Raw genomic sequence first — 22,369 nt, 5'->3', positions numbered from 1 at the left:
GAATATGCTTGTCGTAAGAGGCGACTAACGGAATCGGGTGGTAAAGCTAACTATGCCTCATGTCATTTCACGTACACAAATAATTCATACCTTGTGTAAAAAAACCTTTCCGAATATGCATATTACATGTGTCAAGACTGATACACGGCCAACATGTAAGAAAGTCCGGGTTGGAATTGATCTTCAGCACCCCGTGCTTGTCCTGAGAGGAGACTAACTGGTTCCGATGAATTGCTCGATGCATGCTATCGTAATGCCAACTGCTCATGATGTCAATCACTAGATCGTGTGTTCCAGACTGGAATATTAACATACCACCATAATGTAGCTGGAATATTGCCTAGTGCGGCGTCAAACAACAAACAAGGAAGAATGGGTTACTTTTAACACTTCTTATCTTTTTTGTTGCGTGCTGTGTGGGGCCTGGCGTTCTTCTGTTGAAAAATCTGTCTGTCTCTGAGGATTTCACCTCTGTAACGAACGGCGGATTCCCTTGCACCGGCACTAGGTCGGTTCTGCGGTTGCAGGAAATGGCCGCCTACACCATTACACTCCCCCCTCCAAATTTGTCCACCTCAACAACACCGATACGGGCGTAGCGCTTATTTCGACGTCTGTAGACTCGGATTCTACCGTCACGAGGTTGCAACAGGAAACATGATTCATCGCTGAACCAAATTCTTTTCCAGTTTCTCCAATTCCATATTTGGACGTTTCTGCACCAGCGAACACGTGACAGGCGATGATGATGTTGCAAGCCGAGGTCCAACAAAAGGTCTTCTTGCCCGAAGTCCACTTTCTCGCGGGCCATTTTGTATTGTCTGTGCAGACACTCTCCGTAGACCTGGGACATTTCCTGCGGTTTCAATTGCTGGGACTGACCTGTTGCGAAGATGGGAATCCCCGGATGTAACGATCCTGCGCCTCAGTTGTGATCTTTGGCCTGCCAGCTCGAGGACGGTTGCGGGTGGATCCAAGGATGGTGACGCCTCCAGAGGCGTGAAACGGTGCTGTGGTGAAAACATTAAAATGACGTGCAACGGATGATTGTGGTTCTCCGGCCTCTCGACGTCCAATGGCGATATTCCGGTCTTCTGCACGCAATCTTGACATATCGAATGTCTTGGAAAAAACACAAAAAGGCTATGTACCCTGGTGTCATCCCTTTGTATCCCTCATTTTTGGAGCACAACTTCCACAATTTTCACATGCATCACGCATATATTGTGATCCTTTTCCACGTGAAATTTTCATGCATTTGGAAAACATGACGTGTTTAGGTATAATGTTCATCAGGTGGTGTGTTTTGGTGATTGGTTACGATTATGAACTTACCTTCCGTGTGATATGCGGTGGAAACCAATTATTTCTTCGTTTCAATCTATGAACTAAATTCGACATCTATTTTTCACCTGTGCGTTTCCATTTTTGGAGAGTATATAGTGATTGTGCAAAACATTTAAAGCTATGTGTAATTTCCAGCGCAAAATAGGTTTCCATGGCCAGTACCCATCCGTGGTGTGGCTGACCGTAGGTCATCGCCTCCGTGGCTGTTCACTTTTCAATCAACTACTTGCTTGTCTTCTCAAGATGAGATACTCTACAAAGTGCCATTCAAAAGAAAAATATTCTAGTTCATGTTGCAAGCATAAAACGCCAACGTCCGATAATATCCAGTCTCGATTATCTGCCGAAACAGATGTCAATGGACGTAAAAGGCAAAATAGCGGTGCAAATTACTAGTATATGGATGTATCACTGAAAATGAGTGGGTTGAGACGAAATTGGGTTTAACGTCGCGGTCAAGATTATTGCACTTATATCACACTTATATTATCACATATTGTGTGTGTGTGTGTGTGTGTGTGTGTGTGTGTGTGTGTGTGTGTGTGTGTGTATGTGTGTGTGTGCTTGTACTAATCCAGACTAATGCCGATTTGTAGTGCTAGCTCACTGAGAAACCATGCCGCAGTTTAACATGGATACCTTACTCAGACACGTATACTGACTCCGAGCCGACCAGACATTGATTTATTGTACGATTAACAACTCCCACTCGTCGTTTATTTCTTAAATAACTGAGCAATATAAATCAATAATAAAGCAACTTATGAATAAAAGTGAATGACTTCTTAAAGATAGTGGCCGTATTTGATAGAAACTACGGTATTGTGAAATACAGATTACGTGTGACGTTTTTGATTTTCAAGTTCCCATCATGAATCACTGTACCTTGTGGGTGGTTTCAATCACATGATTTAAACACGCGGGGTTACACACAGTGTCTCTGTTGGGAATATATGCTTAAATGTGAGTATTGTAAAATGCCTCTTAATCTCAATTTAACGGTCGACAACATTGGTTTATATAAAGTAAATATCAAGCACGCATTTGATCATCGAAGCAAGCTTTGGGAGATGAATATGACTGACTGCACTGACATTCCCTTACGTTATCATTGCGAATGGGCATATCAATATCCGGAACAAAATTTAGTATGTTTTTAGTGAATGGGGAAATCAAGTTTCAGGGCAAACATAGCTCTGCCGTTCCATAGCTTACCAATACAGCGCTCCAACAGCGTCACCAGTATATTAGCTAGTGTACATGTTTCTATATGCCAGTGTTGGGAGACAGAGGATCGCATCATCATCAAGGCAGTGTCGTCTTTGTTTATCTGCATTACTTTCCATGCACACTGTAGGTAACCTGTATAATATATTGTATATTCTGAGGGGTTGCCATGTATATAGTAGTTATGTCAATACGTTTTAATGTTACCAGATGCAGGGGTTGAGAGACAGAGGGTGCATCTTCAACAAGGCAGTGTTGTCTTTGTTAATCTGCATTATTTTCCGTGCACAAGGTAGGTAACTTGCATGACATATTGTGTACCATAACGTTTCAACATTTAATAGTCTCGAGGGTTGGGATTTTAGTTGGAGACAGGGTATATTTCGGTTACTTCATCAAAATACACATATTTTCAGTGACCCATTCATATCACTGTCACCGCTATTTTGCCTTTCACGGAAATGGAATCTGTTGCGGCTGATACTGGAGATTGGTATCTCTCTGGCGTTGACGTTTTAAATTTATATTGCCATGAAAAGATGAACTGAGCACCATGTGTTCTCTACTAATCTTTAGGACATGCAACATGTCCACCGAGCAATTTCGTTTCGAAAAATGGATAATTTTCAAAATTGTATGTTCCAGTTATAGCATGTAACCCACTGAATGAGACGAATGTTCGTCAGGAAGACACGAATATGTTTGCTTTAGGTCCGTTGTTGTTTTATTTAGGTGTTCCTGAGCTGGCATGTCCTCCTGGAATAATTGAGGTTGGAACTTCAGCTGGACTCTTCTGCTCCATATCTAATGTCAATGTCACCCTTGTGTATACTGACCCCAATGGAATTACAGTACAGTGTGATATGAAGACAGGCTCTTCATTTTGTGCCACAAGTCAGGGTTACAATACATCAGTACTCAACGATACTCACACGCAAATAGAGGTAAAGAGTGTCAAACCAGCCCATGGAGGTAACTGGACATGTAAAGAAGGCGAAGGTGACGCCGCAGACTGTTGCTTTGTTTTTGTCAAACGTAAGTTTAATTTGAAACCTCGAATTTAAAAAAAAATCATTATCCGGCATAATTGTGTGTAGTTGTGTATTTGTGATGGTGGGAAAAATGTACATCTTGAAACAAACGTCCCCAACGATCATTGAATTTGTTTCTGACCATAAGCTGTTTTATCACTGACCCTTAATCACGGCCATTGGCAGTGGGGTAGTCTAGTGGCTAAAGCGTTCGCTCGTCACACCGAAGACTCGGGTTCGATTCCCCACATGGGTACAATTGTTGAAGTTCATTTCTGGTGTGCCCCGCCGTGATAGTGCTGGACTATTTCAAAACACGGCGTAAAACCATACTCTCTCACCCCAAAACGAGTCAATGGCTGCAACGTGCCGTATGCGCCTCTCTGTTACGGTGTATATATGGTGACATGATGAATTAGTATGTATTATTTTAAATTCAAATGTTTTGCGATATTTTGCTAATATAACAAAATACCTCTCTGCTAAGTATATGATGACATAGTGACTTGGATTTCTCCCGGTGTGAAATCGTTTCAATATAATGTTTCAGCTGATATTAGTTGTTTTGTTTGTAGAGACTCCATCTTGCACCATAACCAGTGACAGAGATACCAAAGCACTTGGCCTGAATGAGGATATATCCCTTACAGTGGCTATTGTTGGTTTTTACTGTTCTTCAGAAAGCAACTTCATTCTCCAGACAGGAGGAATCAGAGAAGCACTGAACATAAGTACACATGTGTATGGTATAAAGAATGTAAGTGTTGACACAAAACTGAACATCATGGAATCCCACTTTGGTGAAGTCAGACTGATATTTGGTTGCCACAATGAAGAGATAAATCTTACATGTGGATGTGTTGAAAGCTTTAACAGTGAGTAATCAAATTAGACTGATATTGGACATTCTATTTCATGAGAAATAATTACTAGCCTTTTCTCCTGTGTTTTACATGGACTTTATTTAATCGTATGCAGAATTGATGTTTCCATGTCATTCACGTAACGACACTTCAATGAATGCAGTAGCCAGTTATGAGAATATTGTGTTCCTATGACATAATGATTGTTTTTTCCTTTGTTGTTTAACGCCGCACTCAGCAATATTCCAGCTAAATGACGGCAGTATGTAACTAATCGAGTTTGGACCAGACAATCCAGTGATTGACATCATGAGCATCGATCTATGAAATTTGGATTTAGTCGACAGTTACGACAAGCATGGGTTGCTGAAGACCTTTTCTCTCTCGGATCTTCACGGGTCGTGTTGCTAAGAAGATAATCCAAGTTCTATTCCAAAGGCGGCCTACAACTATTAATGAGCACGAATACAAACTCTCCAAATAATTAACCATTACTTCACAGATCGTGGGGTGGTCGGGTAGCCTAGTGGTTAAAGCGTTCGCTCGTCACGCCGAAGACCCGGGTTCGAATCCCGACATGGGTACAATGTGTGAAGCCCATTGCTGGTGTCCCCCGCCGTGATATTGCTGGAATATTGCTAAAAGCGGCGTAAAACCAAACTAACTAACTAACTAACTAACTAACTAACTAACTAACTAACTCACTAACTCACTCACTCACTCACTCACTCACTCACTCACTCACTCACTCACTCACAGATCGCACCTTGTAACATGCCTTTAACAGTTATTTACATTTGACTTACAGGAGGAAAACTACCTGCCCTTCCACTCGTCCTGGGAATTGTCGTCAGCATCGTCATCATCATCATTATAAGCATCGTAAATTGTGTATTAAAGAGAAATTGGAAGACCCCAAGTCCGTTTCTTGAACACTATCACCCTGCAGATGATGTAAATGAGGAGGGTTCGACAGTGTTTTCTGGGGATGGAAGTGTTGCATTGCGTGTTCCTGGTGATGCTCTCTGGAGAGCGCAGAGAAATGTAGGGGAGGGCGAGGGAGTGTATTCATTGGCGAAGTGAGTGAGTATGATGTTACGCCCCTCTAGACCAGCTATATCACCGTGGGACATCAGAAATGGGATACAGACTGCCTGTAATTTGATTGATCATTAAAACTCATCAACATAATTTGTCCTGAATTTGATGATGCGCCAGTTGCTCTTATTAACATACATGTAGTCGTTGACGGGGAAGTAAGATTGAGTCATCTTCCGGTGTTATTCATAGCAATATACAATTTCCGTCTGTTCAGATGAAACGTTCAACCAAATACCATCCCTGCATTGATACACTGAGATATACCAGATGGAGGTATGTAATTTATGTCTTTTTGTAATTTTTGTACGATCAACATTTACCGTCAACCTTGTTGTAGAGCCTCGCCATCTAAACAGGGAAGTTAAAGTTTAAACAAACAGAGGATGCCGAGGCCTACCCTTACACGTCCCCACAGAAAGTGGATAAAGTAAGGTGTCTCCAAAACAAATGCATGTAAGCATTTAAGGGGTTTGTCGATCACATTATCCTGGAACCAACGAGCCAGAGTGATCATAATTTCAGTTATTAAATGGGTGCAACCATGCTCTCTAGTGTGTTTTCTGCTGGTAGTATCAACATCACATCTAGAATCCGTATTTACAGTAACTGACATAATTGTGATAAATTTAACCTAATAAACATTTATTTACTTCATTAAGAAATCTTTAAAGCAGGTCTTTAAAAGGCTTATTCTTACGCTAACTCTTACAACAATGATCCTTTTTTCAAATTTATTTTTTACGACTTAGACACATTTGACACTGTGACTAAGCAAACCACGACACTGCATGCGGAAATGATACAATGGTTTTGTCACGAACCATCACGTGTAGTGTTCATCGAGTCTATTTAAAGCCCAAAGAGAATGTGTAACAGGAATATGGATGTATTTACAAATATAACGTTCTATTTAAACTGATAAATTGATTTACATTACAATGTACAGTCATATAAACAAGGTTAAAAAAATGCATCGAAACAAATATAGTTTTGAACACTTGTTAACTAACCTTTTCTCCCAAATCCATATGCACAGATACATGATATTGCCACACGGCCAAAGACGTGCATATTTCATTAAGGGATGGTCCTATGTCGACAATTCTAGTCAGATATGTATACTCAACAACAAAAGTTCCTGTGACACCAATATTTTAGTGTATTTTTCAAACAAGTAAAGTTTGGTTTTCAGTATTGTAGTACATGTATGGAATCAAGTCACAAAAACGCAACTGCTACAGAAAAGCATGCATTCCATGCAAAAGTTGACTTTTATGCAAGCCCCATGCATTTCCTTATCCAAGAATGGCTTTAACAACATGTGCGTTAACGGGATTCCATATGCATTGATTAGCATCGTGCTGACAACAACCACTCAGAAAAAAACAACAAAATTACGCAATTATTCAACATTACGAAATGCCACGCCTATCCGAAAATGAGCGTCTGCGAGCCATTGGTATGCCTGAAGCAGGATGGAGTCAACGTGATGTTGCAAGACACTTAACGTCCACAGAAACACCATTTGGTATTTATGGCAACGTTGGCAACAGACGAATGCAGTCAGAGACCATCCTCGGAGTGACAGGCCACGCGTAACCAATAATCAACAAGACAACTGGATTCGAACAACACACCTACAAAATCGATTTCAGCCAGCAACAGTGACTGCAAGACGCATCCCTGGCCTTCGACGAATATCTTCACAAACCGTACGTCGCCGCCTCAGATGAGCAGGGATTGTCGACAGAAGACCCGCCAGATGTCCCATTTTGACAGGAAACCACCGTCAAGCACGTCTACAGTGGTGCAGACAGCGTCTACGCTGGACGGCCATGCAGTGGGGACAAGTTCTATTCACTGACGAGTTTCGTTTTCACCTCAGCCACAGCGATGGACGGATGCGAGTGTACCGACGTCGAGGTGAACGTTACGTCAATCATTGTGTCATGGAAGAAGATACGTTCGGGGGCAGCAGCGTTATGCTATGGGGTGGGATTACAGCAAGACAGAGGACCCGTTTGATAGTGGTAGGGGGAAATCTCAATGGAGAGCGCTACCGCGACGAGATCATCGGCCCGGTTTGAGTCGTCGTGCCCCAGGCATTACCTTTCAACATGACAACGCCCGGCCTCATATTGCTCGACTTGTTCAGGAATCTCTTCAACAAAACAACGTGAATGTCATCCCCTGGCCGGCTCGCTCACCTGATCTCTCACCAATCGAGCACATGTGGGATGAGATGGATCGGCGCCTTCGACGTCAAACACGTGTTCCACAGACACTCCAGGAGCTTCGAAACATGCTCAAGCAGATATTGACAGATATCCAACAGGACTTTGGGCGACGCCTGGTCCATTCCATGAGACGAAAATGTGTTGCTTGCATCGCAACCAGAGGTGGACACACACGCTATTGATTTAACACGACCCATTTTAATTCTGGAAACCCAAAAGTCCAGAAACTCTACGCTCTTTGCCCAGTTTCGGTTAAAGGTATTTACAAAATTAAACATGCCGTTTTCATGGGAACATACCAAGGAAGAAAAATGAAAAAAAATTGTTTAAAAACTCAATATTTAGACTATGTCGCCCATGGGCCTGCCCATGGGCGAAGTGTGGCCCATGGGCGAGAATATGTTCCTTTACTTAAAACTCATGTTTTTGTTTCGCAAATACATTTAATGTATTCATTTAAGTATCATGACACAAAATTTAACTCATTTTAACTTAATTCAACGATTTTATAGCGATATTGAAATATTTCGCCCATGGGCGAGAAAAAGGTATGGCCCATGGGCGAGAATATGTTCCTGTACTTAAAACTCAGGTTTTTGTTTCGCAAATACATTAAATGTATTTATTGAAGTATCATGACACAAAATTTAACTCATTTTAACTTAATTCAACTATTTTATAGCGATATTGAAATATTTCGCCCATGGACGAGAAAAAGGTTTGGCCCATGGGTAGGCCCATGGGCGAGAATATGTTCCTTTACTCAAAACTCATGTTTTTGTTTCACAAATACATTAAATGTATTTATTCAAGTATCATGACACAAAATTTAACTCATTTTTACTTAATTCAACTATTTTATAGCGATATTGAAATATTTCGCCTATGGGCGAGAAAAAGGTTTGGCCCATGGGCGAGAATATGTTCCTTTACTCAAAACTCATGTTTTTGTTTCGCAAATACATTAAATGTATTTATTGAAGTATCATGACACAAAATTTAACTCATTTTTACTTAATTCAACTATTTTATAGCGATATTGAAATATTTCGCCCATGGGCGAGAAAAAGGTTTGGCCCATGGGTAGGCCCATGGGTTGGCCCATGGGCGAGAATATGTTCCTTTACTTAAAACTCATGTTTTTGTTTCGCAAATACATTTAATGTATTTATTCAAGTATCATGACACAAAATTTAACTCATTTAACTTAATTCAACGATTTTATAGCGATATTGAAATATTTCGCCAATCGGCGAGAAAAAGGTTTGGCCCATGGGCGAGAATATGTTCCTTTACTTAAAACTCATGATTTTGTTTCGCAAATACATTAAATGTATTCATTGAAGTATCATGACACAAAATTAAACTCATTTTAACTTAATTCAACGATTTTATAGCGATATTGAAATATTTCGCCCATGGGCGAGAACATGTTCCTTTACTCAAAACTCATGTTTTTGTTTCGCAAATACATTAAATGTATTTATTCAAGTATCATGACACAAACTTTAACAATTTTTTTCTTTAATTCAACTATTTTAAGGCGTAATTAAAATATTTCGCCCATGTTTTCGTCAGTCCCTTTCAAGGATCAACTAACTGTTTGCAAAGTATATTGTATCATGTTAAACATACTTTATATTATATCATTACATTACTATTTAAAAAAAAACCGCCTCCGTGTTCTTGTGGTAGAGCGTCCGCCCGGAGAGCGGAAGGTCCAGGGTTCGATCCCGGGCCGCGTCATACAAAAAGACGTTAAAAGATTGTACTTGTTGTTACCCTGTCTGGCGCTCGGCATTAAGGGGCTAAAACAAGGACTGGTCGGCTCGGAGTCAGTATACTGTGTCTGAGTGGGGTATTCATGTTAAACTGCGGCATGGTATCTCAGTGAGCTAGCACTATAAATCGGCATCAGTCCGGACTAGTACAAGCAGCCACACACACACATACACGTGCATGCACGTCGCTATATAAGTGCAATAATCTTGGACGCGACGTTAAACCCAATTTCACCTCACCTCACCTCACTATTTAAAAAGGGCATTTGGTTGGATGTTTCCTTTAGTTCTACAAATTTCACCTGTTTTACATATTGTAGCGATCTTTAATGAACCCGGCCTTACCTCTCAAAACGTTTTGACAGTTAATCATACGAATTCATGTGCGTGTACTCCAATTCATTGGAGTTATTTTCCACAACATTAAATTTTAGTTAGTTTCTATTTCATTTCCCATTTTATGTCCCGTTGATACATCACACTGGGCAATTACTTGACACTAGGTATGCAATATACAGGTACGCGTGCGCGTATTTTAATGAAGAAAACTATTCGTCTTTTATTGCATAACGTTTGGCTGAATATCTTACATTCTAACGAAATCTCGAAATAATTATTTAATTACATGCGGTTTCGAACTGACCAGTGGGAATTATGTTTCAATGGATATTGAGGAAAACGTGAGTGAATATTGTGACACTAAAGCAACTTTTAACTGCATTGTCACTTTTGGTATGAAAATGGTAACAGTTCAGAAAAAAACAACAGCCTTCTTATGATAATTCTCATTAGTACGTTGTATCTAAATACAGTGTCGGCCTTATTTACAGGTGATTCTACAATACCTGCTCTCGGTCAATTACGATCTACCACACCACGCGTGAATAAACAGTTATGTAGGTGTTGCTGTGGGCAAATACCTGGCCTGAAAATGTTTATTTTTTTTAGGATACATGTTTTACAAATGTTCGTTGATATGTGGATATATTAAGCACAAAGACAAAAAAATGTTTATGAAAGATGAATTAGTGCCTTGATATAGTGATCGAGATGTGTATCATCGTTTAATGGGGTCATTAAATAAACGTATGTTTGGAGGAGATATCAAAGGAGCCGCCCAATATATACACAGAGAGAGAGAGAGAATATTGTTTATTAAAGTGTCACATGTTATATACACTTCGTAATAAGATATATACAAAACAGTAAAATATAACATCCGGCCAAATATGACCTACGAGACACTATAAAACATATCAATCAACTATTCAGTTGAAACAGAATAAAAAATACATACCTCGTGATGCAGGCGCGGAGCACGGCCGTGGGCGGTTTCAGTGAGGAGCGCACCAGTATGCCAGGATACAGGGCAACTGACTTCGAAAGTCCTAAGTTCAACAGTGCGCTCCCCCTTAACTCCCACCACCGCGTTGCGCCGGCCCCGCTCCCCGAGTGCGTGCGTGCACACACACACCACGTCATACATACATACATACATACATACATACATACATACATACATACATACATACATACATACATACATACATACATACATACATACATACATACATACATACATACATACATACATACATACATACATACATACATACATACATACATACATACATACATACATACATACATACATACATACATACATACATACATACATACATACATACATACATACATACATACATACATACATACATACATACATACATACATACATACATACATACATACATACATACATACATACATACATACATACATACATACATACATACATACATACATACATACATACATACATACATACATACATACATACATACATACATACATACATACATACATACATACATACATACATACATACATACATACATACATACATACATACATACATACATACATACATACATACATACATACATACATACATACATACATACATACATACATACATACATACATACATACATACATACATACATACATGGCTTAAAATGAAATTGCCCCTTTAGCCATGTTGTAAATTGATTTGGCTAAAATACATTGGAGCGATTCTTCGTTCATAATAAAAATAAACTTTTCTAAACTACTCACATAATGAAATGTTTTATCTACAGAAGTTGCTTCTTTAGCTAAGTTGTATCTTAAATCATCATAAAATGGACATTCTATTAAAAAGTGACATTCATCTTCAACATAATTTACATGATCATTAGTAGGATTGGCGTGACAATATTTACAAGTCCTATCCAACAGTTGGGTAGGTGGCTTGGCGTAGCGGCCGGTCTCAACATGTAAAGGTAAAATACCACATCGAAAGGATGCTAAAAGTCTTCGATGATCTCTAAAACTTAATGACATAAATAAGGCTCAGCAGTAGGTGATGATTTGTACATTCTGTATGTGCGTAATTTATTGCCATTTGGATTATTCTTGTCATTCCAAAGCGCAGTATACCACATATCACAATCTTCAGCAGTTAAGAAACACTTTACACGGTCAACACACTGTTTAATGCTGTATCCACAATAAGGTAAATTTGACAAATTATAGTGAGCTAAAATGTTTACGATTTTTTTTATCCCAGGACAGTGTCGTCCGGTGAACTACCACCCCACCCTGTCCATTAGAGTTATGTAATCGGTACACAAATATATTTGATGCGGTGTCAGTGCGGAAGGAGTTTGAATTACGTCCGCCACTTGCCACAGAAATCCTCAAAGTATAGAAACAATAAATAAGGTCAATCCGTACTAATTACCTAGTGACGCACGTAACAACGACTGTCAATAAGGAAAATGGTGAAAACAAATTGAAATAGATTTTAATAAAACATTATTGCACTAAATAACTCGCAAAAGCGGTGCCTAAAATTGTTTGACCGTGTTATGTGTGTTGTAAACTGACGAATAGCAAGTAATTGTCATGCTGTACGCATGGTTAGTCATTGGTAGTCATTGGTAGTCATTGATACATATACACATTACACATAACTAAGATACGGTTTCTATTTAAAATAATTATACGATTTTGGATTTAATTAGCATGTTTAAATTTTCAGGCCAACACGGCTGAGATACAGCACCGGCATACTCAACTGGAGTTGATTTCTGCCGGTCGTAAGTTCATTGTTTGACTGAGCACACTCGTGTCGGAGTTGCGATATTTTCTTCTCTTTGTTGGCAGCCTGCCACCGGTCTGAATTTTGAGAAAGGTCTCAGCATGGGACTGTTAATTACTTCTTAATGATGTCTACAAGCTTACAAACTTGTAGATGTTGGGTGCGGTTAGGACCAAACTTTTTCAGCTCAGAGTGTTAGTGGTTCTGGAACCCATAGTGTCAAACAGGTTCTGCACAAAACGTCCATCAGATTCTACTGTTCAGCAACATTGTCACTGAATTTCAGAACTCTGGCATGATATAATAATCAAGGATTTCGAAGGCAAAACCTTTTCTCGCCCATGGGCGAAATATTTCAATAAATCTGTAAAATAGCTGAATTGAATAAAATTGAGTTACATTATGTGCCGTGAAAATAGTAAGAACACCTGCATGTATTTGCGAAACAAAAACATAAGTTTTAAGTAAAGGAAAATATTCTCGCCCATGGGCCAAACCCTTTTCTCGCCCATGGGCGAAATATTTCAATATCGCTATAAAATCGTTGAATTAAGTTAAAATGAGTTAAATTTTGTGTCATGATACTTAAATAAATACATTTAATGTATTTGCGAAATAAAAACATGAGTTTTGAGTAAAGGAACATATTCTCGCCCATGGGCCTACCCAGGGGCCAGACTTCGCCCATGGGCAGGCCCATGGGCGACATAGTCTAAATATTGAGTTTTTGAATATTTTTTTTTTCATTTTGTCATTAAATTTTGTGTCATGATACTTCAATGAATACATTTAATGTATTTGCGAAACAAAATCATGAGTTTTAAGTAAAGGAACATATTCTCGCCCATGGGCCTACCCATAGGCCAAACCTTTTTCTCGCCCATGGGCGAAATATTTCAATATCGCTATAAAATCGTTGAATTAAGTTAAAATGAGTTAAATTTTGTGTCATGATACTTCAATAAATAAATTTAATGTATTTTTCCCCTAACAAAATCATGAGTTTTAAGTAAAGGAACATATTCTCGCCCATGGGCCAAACCTTTTTCTCGCCCATGGGCGAAATATTTCAATATCGCTATAAAATCGTTGAATTAAGTTAAAATGAGTTAAATTCTGTGTCATGATACTTAAATGAATACATTAAATGTATTTGCGAAACAAAAACATGAGTTTTAAGTAAAGGAACATATTCTCGCCCATGGGCCAAACCTTTTTCTCGCCCATAGGCGAAACACACATGCATATAAACACACGTACAAATAACTATACAGGTGCAGTTCTACACACTGCAACATATGGATATGTTGGCTTGTATACACTCGCATATAAGTGTGAGCGGTACAGCAGATGTGATCAATATGCACTTAAGAAATTCTAATCACACTCACAGCTTCCTGGCCTGGTTGTCTCACTCTCCTTTCACATGCAGATGCGATGAGTGGATTGCATTCAGGAAACTGACGTACGGGAAGCAGAAGCTTCATTCAGACTACTAAGTGGTTTAAAATTAGAGAATATTCGAAAGTCAGTTTCGATTGTACTGTACTTTGCATGCATAGAGCTCACGAAGATAATCAATGGACTTGTATTATGAGGACAAAAATGTATCTGCAATTTCTAAACAAAATAATGTAATACTTTTTTTATTGTATATCTGCTTTCAGGAGTTGTCGACGTGGGATAAACATTATTCTATCTTTTTAATTAAGCTAACGAGTTTTTACATGCACATGCCGAATTACTGTAACAATATTGTCCAAAAGAAGCTTTAATAATATTGAATTACGGTTTCAGTTGCTGTGCTCACATAGACACTTTATGAAACCAGCATCATTAATATCGATTCAGTTGTAACAATTTAAGGGGTACGATGACACGCAGTCAACCAAGTACTAGTTACAGAGGCTGGTCATCCAAATGAGGAAGGTCCATTCTAGCAGAGATCTCTTGTGATTACTCGTCACGTGCAACCAGACAGATCGTATATTTGTCACCACCACAGCGCTGATTGTTTCTATTATCTAGTAAGTGAGTGAGTGAGTGAGTATGGTTTTACGCCGCTTTTAGCAATATTCCAGCAATATCACGGCGGGGGACACCAGAAATGGGCTTCACACGTTGTACCCATGTCGGGAATCGAACCCGGGTCTTTGGCGTGACGAGCGAACGCTTTGACCATTAGGCTACCCGACCGCCCCTCTAGTAAGTGAGAGTTAGTTGGATTTAACACCGCTTTTAACAGTATTACAGTTATATCGCGGCGTGTCAGCTTCATGTGGGAGGAAAGCCCGGAGTGATGCAGGTCTCAGACGTTTACCACTTTGGTGAAACCCACGAGCACGGGTAATGAGCTGACAAACCTAGAAACATAACCCGGGCGAACACACAATCATAGGTTTCTGGCGTGCCCAAGGGACGCAACTCTGCACAGCGAATCGCGGCACCTTAGACGACCGGGCCTGCTCTGACCCCTTATCTACCAAGCAAGGGGTCTTGACGTTAGAGGATACACTTTTAGATAACTTCCTGAAAATGTCCAACGGAAAGACTAAGTCACACCTTGGTCACGCAGTAACTAAAGCCTCAGTCACACAGACAATGCGACCGCAATGAGATCCCTGAGGTCTCTGAAAGGTTTTACTGAGTTTGCTACAAGGTTTCAGAGCGGTCGCAAAACCCATTCGGTCCAACCAGTCGTTCGAACATGCACAAAAGACTGGCTGCGACCGATTTGGTCGCTCAGAGGTTTCACTGGTCTCCTGGGAGGTCCTGGTGTTATTTTAATCGCAGATTGGTTTTCCCCTGCGGCGATCGGTTTCGTCTACTCGTCGACTCTTTGCAACCTAGTGGCGACTTATCGGTGACTGATCATTGATGAGGCGGTGATCCACCGGCGCTTCATCGGTGACAACTTGCGAAGAAATGATTTGATTCAGAAAAGCACCCTGCATCGCTAGTTCAGACAGAAGCAATGAATGAAATGAAGCAAATAACTGTGTGGTGATAAGCAGAATCAATAAGATTGACAGAAATAATTGTCCACAGAGATTAATCGACCTTCCTTGAAAGTGTCAGGAAAATCAGGATTGAGGCCCTCTTGCACCTGTGGCGCTACTGCGCGAGGCCTGTGCTTACAGTTGTATTAGTGCTTCTTGCATAGGATGTCTTCTGTGTTCAAACGCTTGGTGTTAACAGTTATATGTCATGATCCCCTACTTGTTAAAGAGTATTTACACCATGGTCTGACGAACTGAATTGTAAGTTAAACATCACTTGGCAATGACGGGACTTCTTTTTTCTCCTGTCATCTAATAATTTCATGAAAAACTTGTCGGCAGCGGGATTCGAACTCGCGAAGGCCGACCTGAAGGCTAACGAATGTAGTCTTCTTCCACGGCGATATGGGAGAAATGGAATGAAAATAACAAATAAATATTTACTTACATTAGGACTAATTGCTCATCCGTTTATGAACTGCGAAATATGTTTTATGCATTTTCTATACAGTACGTTACTCTATGAATTCTAGTATTTGTAGAGGACTTGTGATTTGGTATCAAATAGAAACGAAATTACTGTAATCTTGATCAGGGTTATGTTTGATCATAATAGGCCCATCAACATGGGCAAGTAATATTTAGGTGATTAAAAGTGATTAAAAGTGCTCGAGTTGGTCCAAAATGAATGGTATACTTGCACCGGGATATGCATTTCATAACCTAAATCGGCAAAGTGCGAGGTGCACGTGCGAAAGGCTAGGGGTACATATTCCACGTGCATCATATTTTGCCAACTCACACAGTAACAAAACAATGTTTTTAAAGCATTTTAGGTGCCAGAAATGTTGAACATGGTTTTAGTATGTGAGACCACTCGGACCCCAGTGTCTAATCGTTGAAATGGTTGATTAAACAACTCTGCGCCGCGCATCTGGTCTTTTAATTAACCATTTCAACAATTAGACACTGGGTCCTCAAGGTCTAACATATACACAAACAACACTAACGTCTCACAACGACCCATGTTAAGTACGCAGACATCCATTCATCCAGTATGGTTCGTACACTCCACCCAGTCACATGGGGCAACCTTGTATTTAAGTGCATGAGCACGTGAATTTCAAACAACACTTTCTCGTGCGTTTATGCGCTCTCACCCGTTTACATGTATGTTGCGTTTTTTAGATAAAACCACAAAATGTAAAATGAAACATATCTTGACTGTGACACATGGAAAGGTCACTGGTCACCAAATAAAACAACTATCCAGAAGTTTGTTGTTACATTTTCTCAAAAGGAATTAATATACATAGCGATTATACATAGCAGCATTCTAGTATTTTCCGAGTGAAATGAATGATAATATGTTTAATACTGAATAATACATGAATCCTTACATGAGTTTCGTAAAATTAATATGACACATATACGAGAGCAATAATTACCCATTATTTCTGAATCCTTTTCAGCTCCCCTTTAGACAAATGCAATGATCACAACCGACGTTTTCTCAGAAAACCACAATTGTGGAATGACGTCAACAATCTTCAGCAATGACGTCGTTACTATAGTGATGTTATTTTGATCTTACATCACAATAAGATTCGAATTACGTCAACAATGCCGTCCGGATGACTACACGATACACTGGTGCACGTAAAGTGATATTTGCGATAGTGTACATACGATTTTTATGAACTCGTGTATTTCTAAGCCTTAGTGAATAAACATTTTTTTAAATGATTGCAGGTGCCGATCTCTTTTGTCCAGGGCGATTCCATATTTAGCGGAGTCTTTCATTACTTCCTGATCTTCACGTGTCTTCATCTCTCATTTGGTATGTAGGATTTGTCTTGACTGCAACTCGTTTTTGAAGATGCTTCAGTAAATGTAGAATGTACTAAATTCTTTCTGAACATTTTGAACTTTTGAATCTTTAGAGAATATCTCCAGTGTAGATCTGAACATAATTTGTTTCAAATTAACTAAAAGTGAATACAAATGGCAAATTCATGTAGGTTATTTGAATGTTGTAACATTGTAATCAATACCACAATGTAATGATTCATTGACAAGGTTGAATGTATGACAAATGCTGATCAATTAGTGTGTTTTTTTATAGATATAATGTGAATCCCTCCCCGAAAAAGTTCACAAATATGGTTGTCATTCACGAGACACTATATGGAAAATATCCAAATTATTTTGTATTTCCTATTTCTATTTAAACGTCATGTTACAATGTCCTGAATTTCCACTCTTCCCCATTCACTATCTTAACACCTGTTTTCATGTTTTGGTGTCAGTCATCCAGACTTCAGTTGCCCAGAGGTAGCTGAACTTGAACGCCCTGCTGTCCTGCAGTGCTCTGTATCTCACAGTGACACCACCATTAAATACGAAGGTCCAAATGGAGTGGACGCGCCCCAGTGCGATCTGGGACAAGGAAGGTGTACTGGGTTTGGAGTGTACAGTGCGTCGATAGTTAACAACAGCAACACTGTACTGCAGATAAGCAGTGTCGAACAATCGATGGAGGGTGTGTGGAAGTGTACAGATGACGCCAGAAGACGCTCCTCCGCGTGTATGCTTCATGTGTTTAGTATGTACTCACTAATACAGAGGACCCGTGAAAATCCAGGGTAGAATAGGTCTTCAGCAACCCATACTTGCCGCAAAAGGCGACTATGCTTGTCGTAAGAGGCGACTAACGGGATCGGGTGGTCAGGCTCGCTGACTTGGTTGATACATGTCATCGTTCCCAAATTGCGTGGATCGATGCTCATGATTTTAATCACTGGATTGTCTGGTCCAGACTCGATTATTTACAGACCCCCGTCATAAAGCTGGAATATTGCTGAGAGCGGCTTTAAACAACAAACCAACCAACCAACTATTACATACAAACATTTGCGTCTTGTATATGACAGAACTTGCATTGAAGTACGTCTTGTATAGTATACTTCAATTGAGTATTAATTGTTTTGTTAACAAGGGCTACAAAAACATGTCGGGCATATAACATGTTGTCCGTCCGTGTCCGTTTGTTTGTTGTGTAATGCCGCACTCAGCATTATTTTAGCTTATACGGCGGTCTGTAAATAATCGAGTCTGGACCAGACAATCCAGTGATTGACATCATGAACATCGATCCACGCAATTGGGATACGATGATATGTAACAAGGAAGTCACCAAGCCTGATCATCCGACCCCGTTAGTCACCTCTTACGACACGCATAGCCGCTTTTAACAGCAAGCATGTGTTGCTGAAGACATATATATATATATAAAAGTAATTCCATGTGTCGGTTAATGTCATTCAGCGTGAAGATAGTTATTCACTTAATACCTTTCACAGACATATCATGGCAGAATATAAATTGTATATGTCGTTGGACATTTTAGCCTTCAGTGACAAGGCGACTCAGTCTTGCATCTCCGAATTTGATCCTGCATGTCCTGAAGTAGTATATATGTGTTGTCGATAATTTCATTTCTTGAAGAAAAATGATTTCGTAATCTGACAAATTGCAGGTAAAATTAGTCCTTGAAGACTGTTCGTATGAGGAGGTACATGCTGTTGAGTGATTAATGTAATAATGGTTTTATTTGATTAGGGGACTCGGTGTCTGTGGTCACGATTTAGTTCATTTGTAGTTTTTGCAGCTTGTAATTGTTTGGTTACATCGCGGTGGTTCTACCACCCTTATTTCTGTCTTGTAGGAAGAATAGAATAGACCAAGCACAATTGGTATGCCCTACGTTAGGACTATTTTTAACAAATAAAAAAGTTCTCTGTCAAGTAAATATATATCGGTTTACTTAATTATTTACATGCAGCAGAATAATTTTCAATGTTTTTTTCAGAAACTCCATCGTGCAATATAACAAGTGGCGCGAACACAGATGTAGTTGCAGCAGGTGAAGAAGCCTCACTTGATGTCACCATCTTCTCCTTCTTCTGTTCTGGAGCATCTAACTTCACGCTGCAGATTGGCAACACCAGCCAAACTCTGGATACAGCTGTTGATTATTCTGCAAAGCAAACGGTCTCCGTATCTATTAATGTCACCGACTCTCACTATGGAGCTTTGAGACTCTTATTTTCCTGTCACCGCTATCAGCGGAGTCTCCCCTGTGCAGGTATAGCACAGCTGCATAAACGTGAGTGTACTAAATATATACATCGTATATACAGAAATAGCCCAGCATTGCTGATGTAAGCGAATACGTTCAAAAATAAAAGGAAAGTCTTGAACAGTGCGGTTTAAACGTAAACATACAAGGCATCACCATCTCAGACAAATAGAAAAACTCAAATGAAAGTGTCAGTTAGATTTGCACAAAATCTGTCAATGAACCTTCATAATAATCGCGGGGCGGTCGGGTAGCCTAGTGGTTAAAGCGTTCGCTCGTCACGCTGAAGACCCGGGTTCGATTCCCGACATGGGTACAATGTGTGAAGCCCATTTCTGGTGTCCCCCGCCGTGATATTGCTGGAATATTGCTAAAAGCGGCGTAAAACCATACTCACTCACTCACTCACTCATATTAATCGCAATGCTTAGTATTGCTTACTAGTCGGATATATCGTCATTGATAACACAACTCAAACTATGTTTTGGAATGTATGTGACTTCTTTTAATGTTCCTTTCGTGTATAAAAATACAGAAGGCTGTGTCACTTCTTTTTGCAGCTGCCTCAACTGGTGGAGGTGCCATCAGCTATTCCAGGAACCTGATACTGTACATCAGTATCATAAATTTACAATTTCCATGGTCGTTGTTGTGGTAATGTGGGTATTAGGGAGAACGGTAGAGTAATATACTATTGGGAACACGGTAAAATTTTTGCTCAAAAGGGAGCAGGCTGGTCTTCTTTGAACTCTGCAGGGGTGGGGCGGGGTGGGGGTGGGGTGGGGGTGGGGGTCGTTCCACTGTCTGGAATAGGCCAGTGGGTGATTTACTGCGACACACAATTGTAATATGGATTGATAAAAACAATTGGAAGCTTACTTTTAAGCATAGAGACTATACATTTGAGTGTAACTTTATCAAGTCTTTATGACCATTTAAAATATAATACAGAATTAATAATACAAATTAAATAAATACAGACTAAATTTACATTGGGGCATGTTGTAATATCATACAGAATTAAGAATTGTATGTACAATGCCAATGTTGGACATCATCTCCATGAAATCCATACCGCTCTATATGTTTCATATGAAATAATTATCAAATTTTTATTTGTATTAATCGAAAGGTATAATAATGACAGTGATATCATAATTAAAATAATATTACTGATCCTAAACTGAAGTAGTCCTCCACACATGATGAAACTTAGAACTTTTTAGTTATATTAACATTTTTAAAAACATATTAACATATCAATATCTATATTGTGCAACCAATTCAGGAAACAGTTGGGTACATCAAGTACATCACAATAAATTTGCTTTTTGGAGCAAAAAGAGAACTTGTCCCTACTTCCTGTAGAGAGAGGATTCATCTAAAGTACAATTTGTCACATGGGCAAGCACATTTTCATTCAATGCATGTACATATTGCTCTTTCGTGTTTTATTTCCTGAAAGATTGGGATTAACTTCCCTGTTTTTGATTTCACAGAGGTTAGATCAACAGTTGCAGCTAAGTTTTTGAGGATAGTTTATGATAGTTTTCAATCGATTTCCATCAGCCAGTACATTTAGGAAAATAAATGGGCTAGGTAAATATGTATATATTGTGTGGCTTCGCATTGATTATATTACTGAAATACTGACAATACGAGGCTTGATATTATCTTACTAATTCAAATAGATATAGCAGTCTGATATGAGAGTCAAAATCATTATGCAAGAATCAATTAAAAGTGTTACTGGGCGTAATACGGAAATGTTTTTTAATGTATAATATGTAATTGATGGTTATCCAAAATGACCGTTCATCCCAACTCTCTCACGCTAGCTTAATGCGAGGCCAATCGGTCTGTCAAGTTGTTTATAAGCTGATTGGTTGAATTGTTGGTGGTCTCACATCTTGATTGTTTATTGACAATGTTGATAAATGGTTTTACATTTACTTTTTCATTCGACAGATTAAGACTTTCAACCCATTTTAGTTATTTGTCTGATACTTCTTGTCACTGTTACAGAGTTTGTCCGTAACGTTTCCGTTAATGTTCCTTATCAAATAGGGGCGGTCGGGTAGCCGAGTGGTTAAAGCGTTCGCTCGTCACGCCGAAGACCCGGGTTCGATTCCCGACATGGGTACAATGTGTGAAGCCCATTTCTGGTGTCCCCGGCCGTGATATTTCTGGAATATTGCTAAAGCGGCGTAAAACCATACTCACTCACTCACCTTATCAAATAAATCTATAACTAACGTGCAAGTATTGTCATGTATCCACGTAGCTGATTCTTACATAAAAATGCTTCTTTTACACGTGCCTATATACATCTTGCCAAACCATCCATTTGTTGACGGTACTACGTTAGACACGTGTTTATTGTACTTATGCCTGATTTGTATAAATACGTTGTGTTATTGTGAGGATTAAACATAAGCATGAATTCTAAAAGTGTATCTTTGCATTTATTAACATAGTTTTGTACACTTGTGAATGC

The 22,369-nt window shown here is 39.3% G+C and overlaps 1 protein-coding gene across 3 annotated transcripts; it reads left to right on the top strand.

The window, feature by feature from the left end:
* Window positions 1-2,227: 2,227 nt before the first annotated feature.
* On the top strand, window positions 2,228-20,617 carry LOC124132878. Of its 3 annotated transcripts, none has more exons than XR_007221866.1 (9): window positions 2,228-2,310; window positions 2,785-2,866; window positions 3,307-3,609; window positions 4,181-4,480; window positions 5,277-5,842; window positions 17,484-17,571; window positions 18,041-18,336; window positions 19,603-19,899; window positions 20,433-20,617. XR_007221866.1 is itself a non-coding variant. In XM_048398422.1 (9 exons), exons 5-9 carry the CDS (start codon window positions 5,837-5,839, stop codon window positions 20,528-20,530), a joined length of 792 nt encoding a protein of 263 aa, XP_048254379.1. In that variant the 5' UTR covers window positions 2,228-2,310; window positions 2,785-2,866; window positions 3,307-3,609; window positions 4,181-4,362; window positions 5,277-5,836; the 3' UTR covers window positions 20,531-20,617. The 3 variants fall into 3 exon arrangements, 2 of the variants coding, with proteins under 2 accessions (XP_048254379.1, XP_048254378.1); XM_048398422.1 differs by having other exon boundaries at window positions 4,181-4,362; window positions 18,034-18,336; XM_048398421.1 differs by having other exon boundaries at window positions 18,034-18,336.
* The last annotated feature ends 1,752 nt before the right edge of the window (window positions 20,618-22,369 follow it).

Source organism: Haliotis rufescens, unplaced genomic scaffold, assembly GCF_023055435.1.
Source record: "Haliotis rufescens isolate VD_foot unplaced genomic scaffold, xgHalRufe1.0.p SCAF_18, whole genome shotgun sequence".
NCBI lineage: Eukaryota > Metazoa > Mollusca > Gastropoda > Lepetellida > Haliotidae > Haliotis > Haliotis rufescens.
The sequence above is the reverse complement of the archived record's forward strand: the minus strand, read 5'-3'. Positions and strand labels throughout refer to the sequence as shown.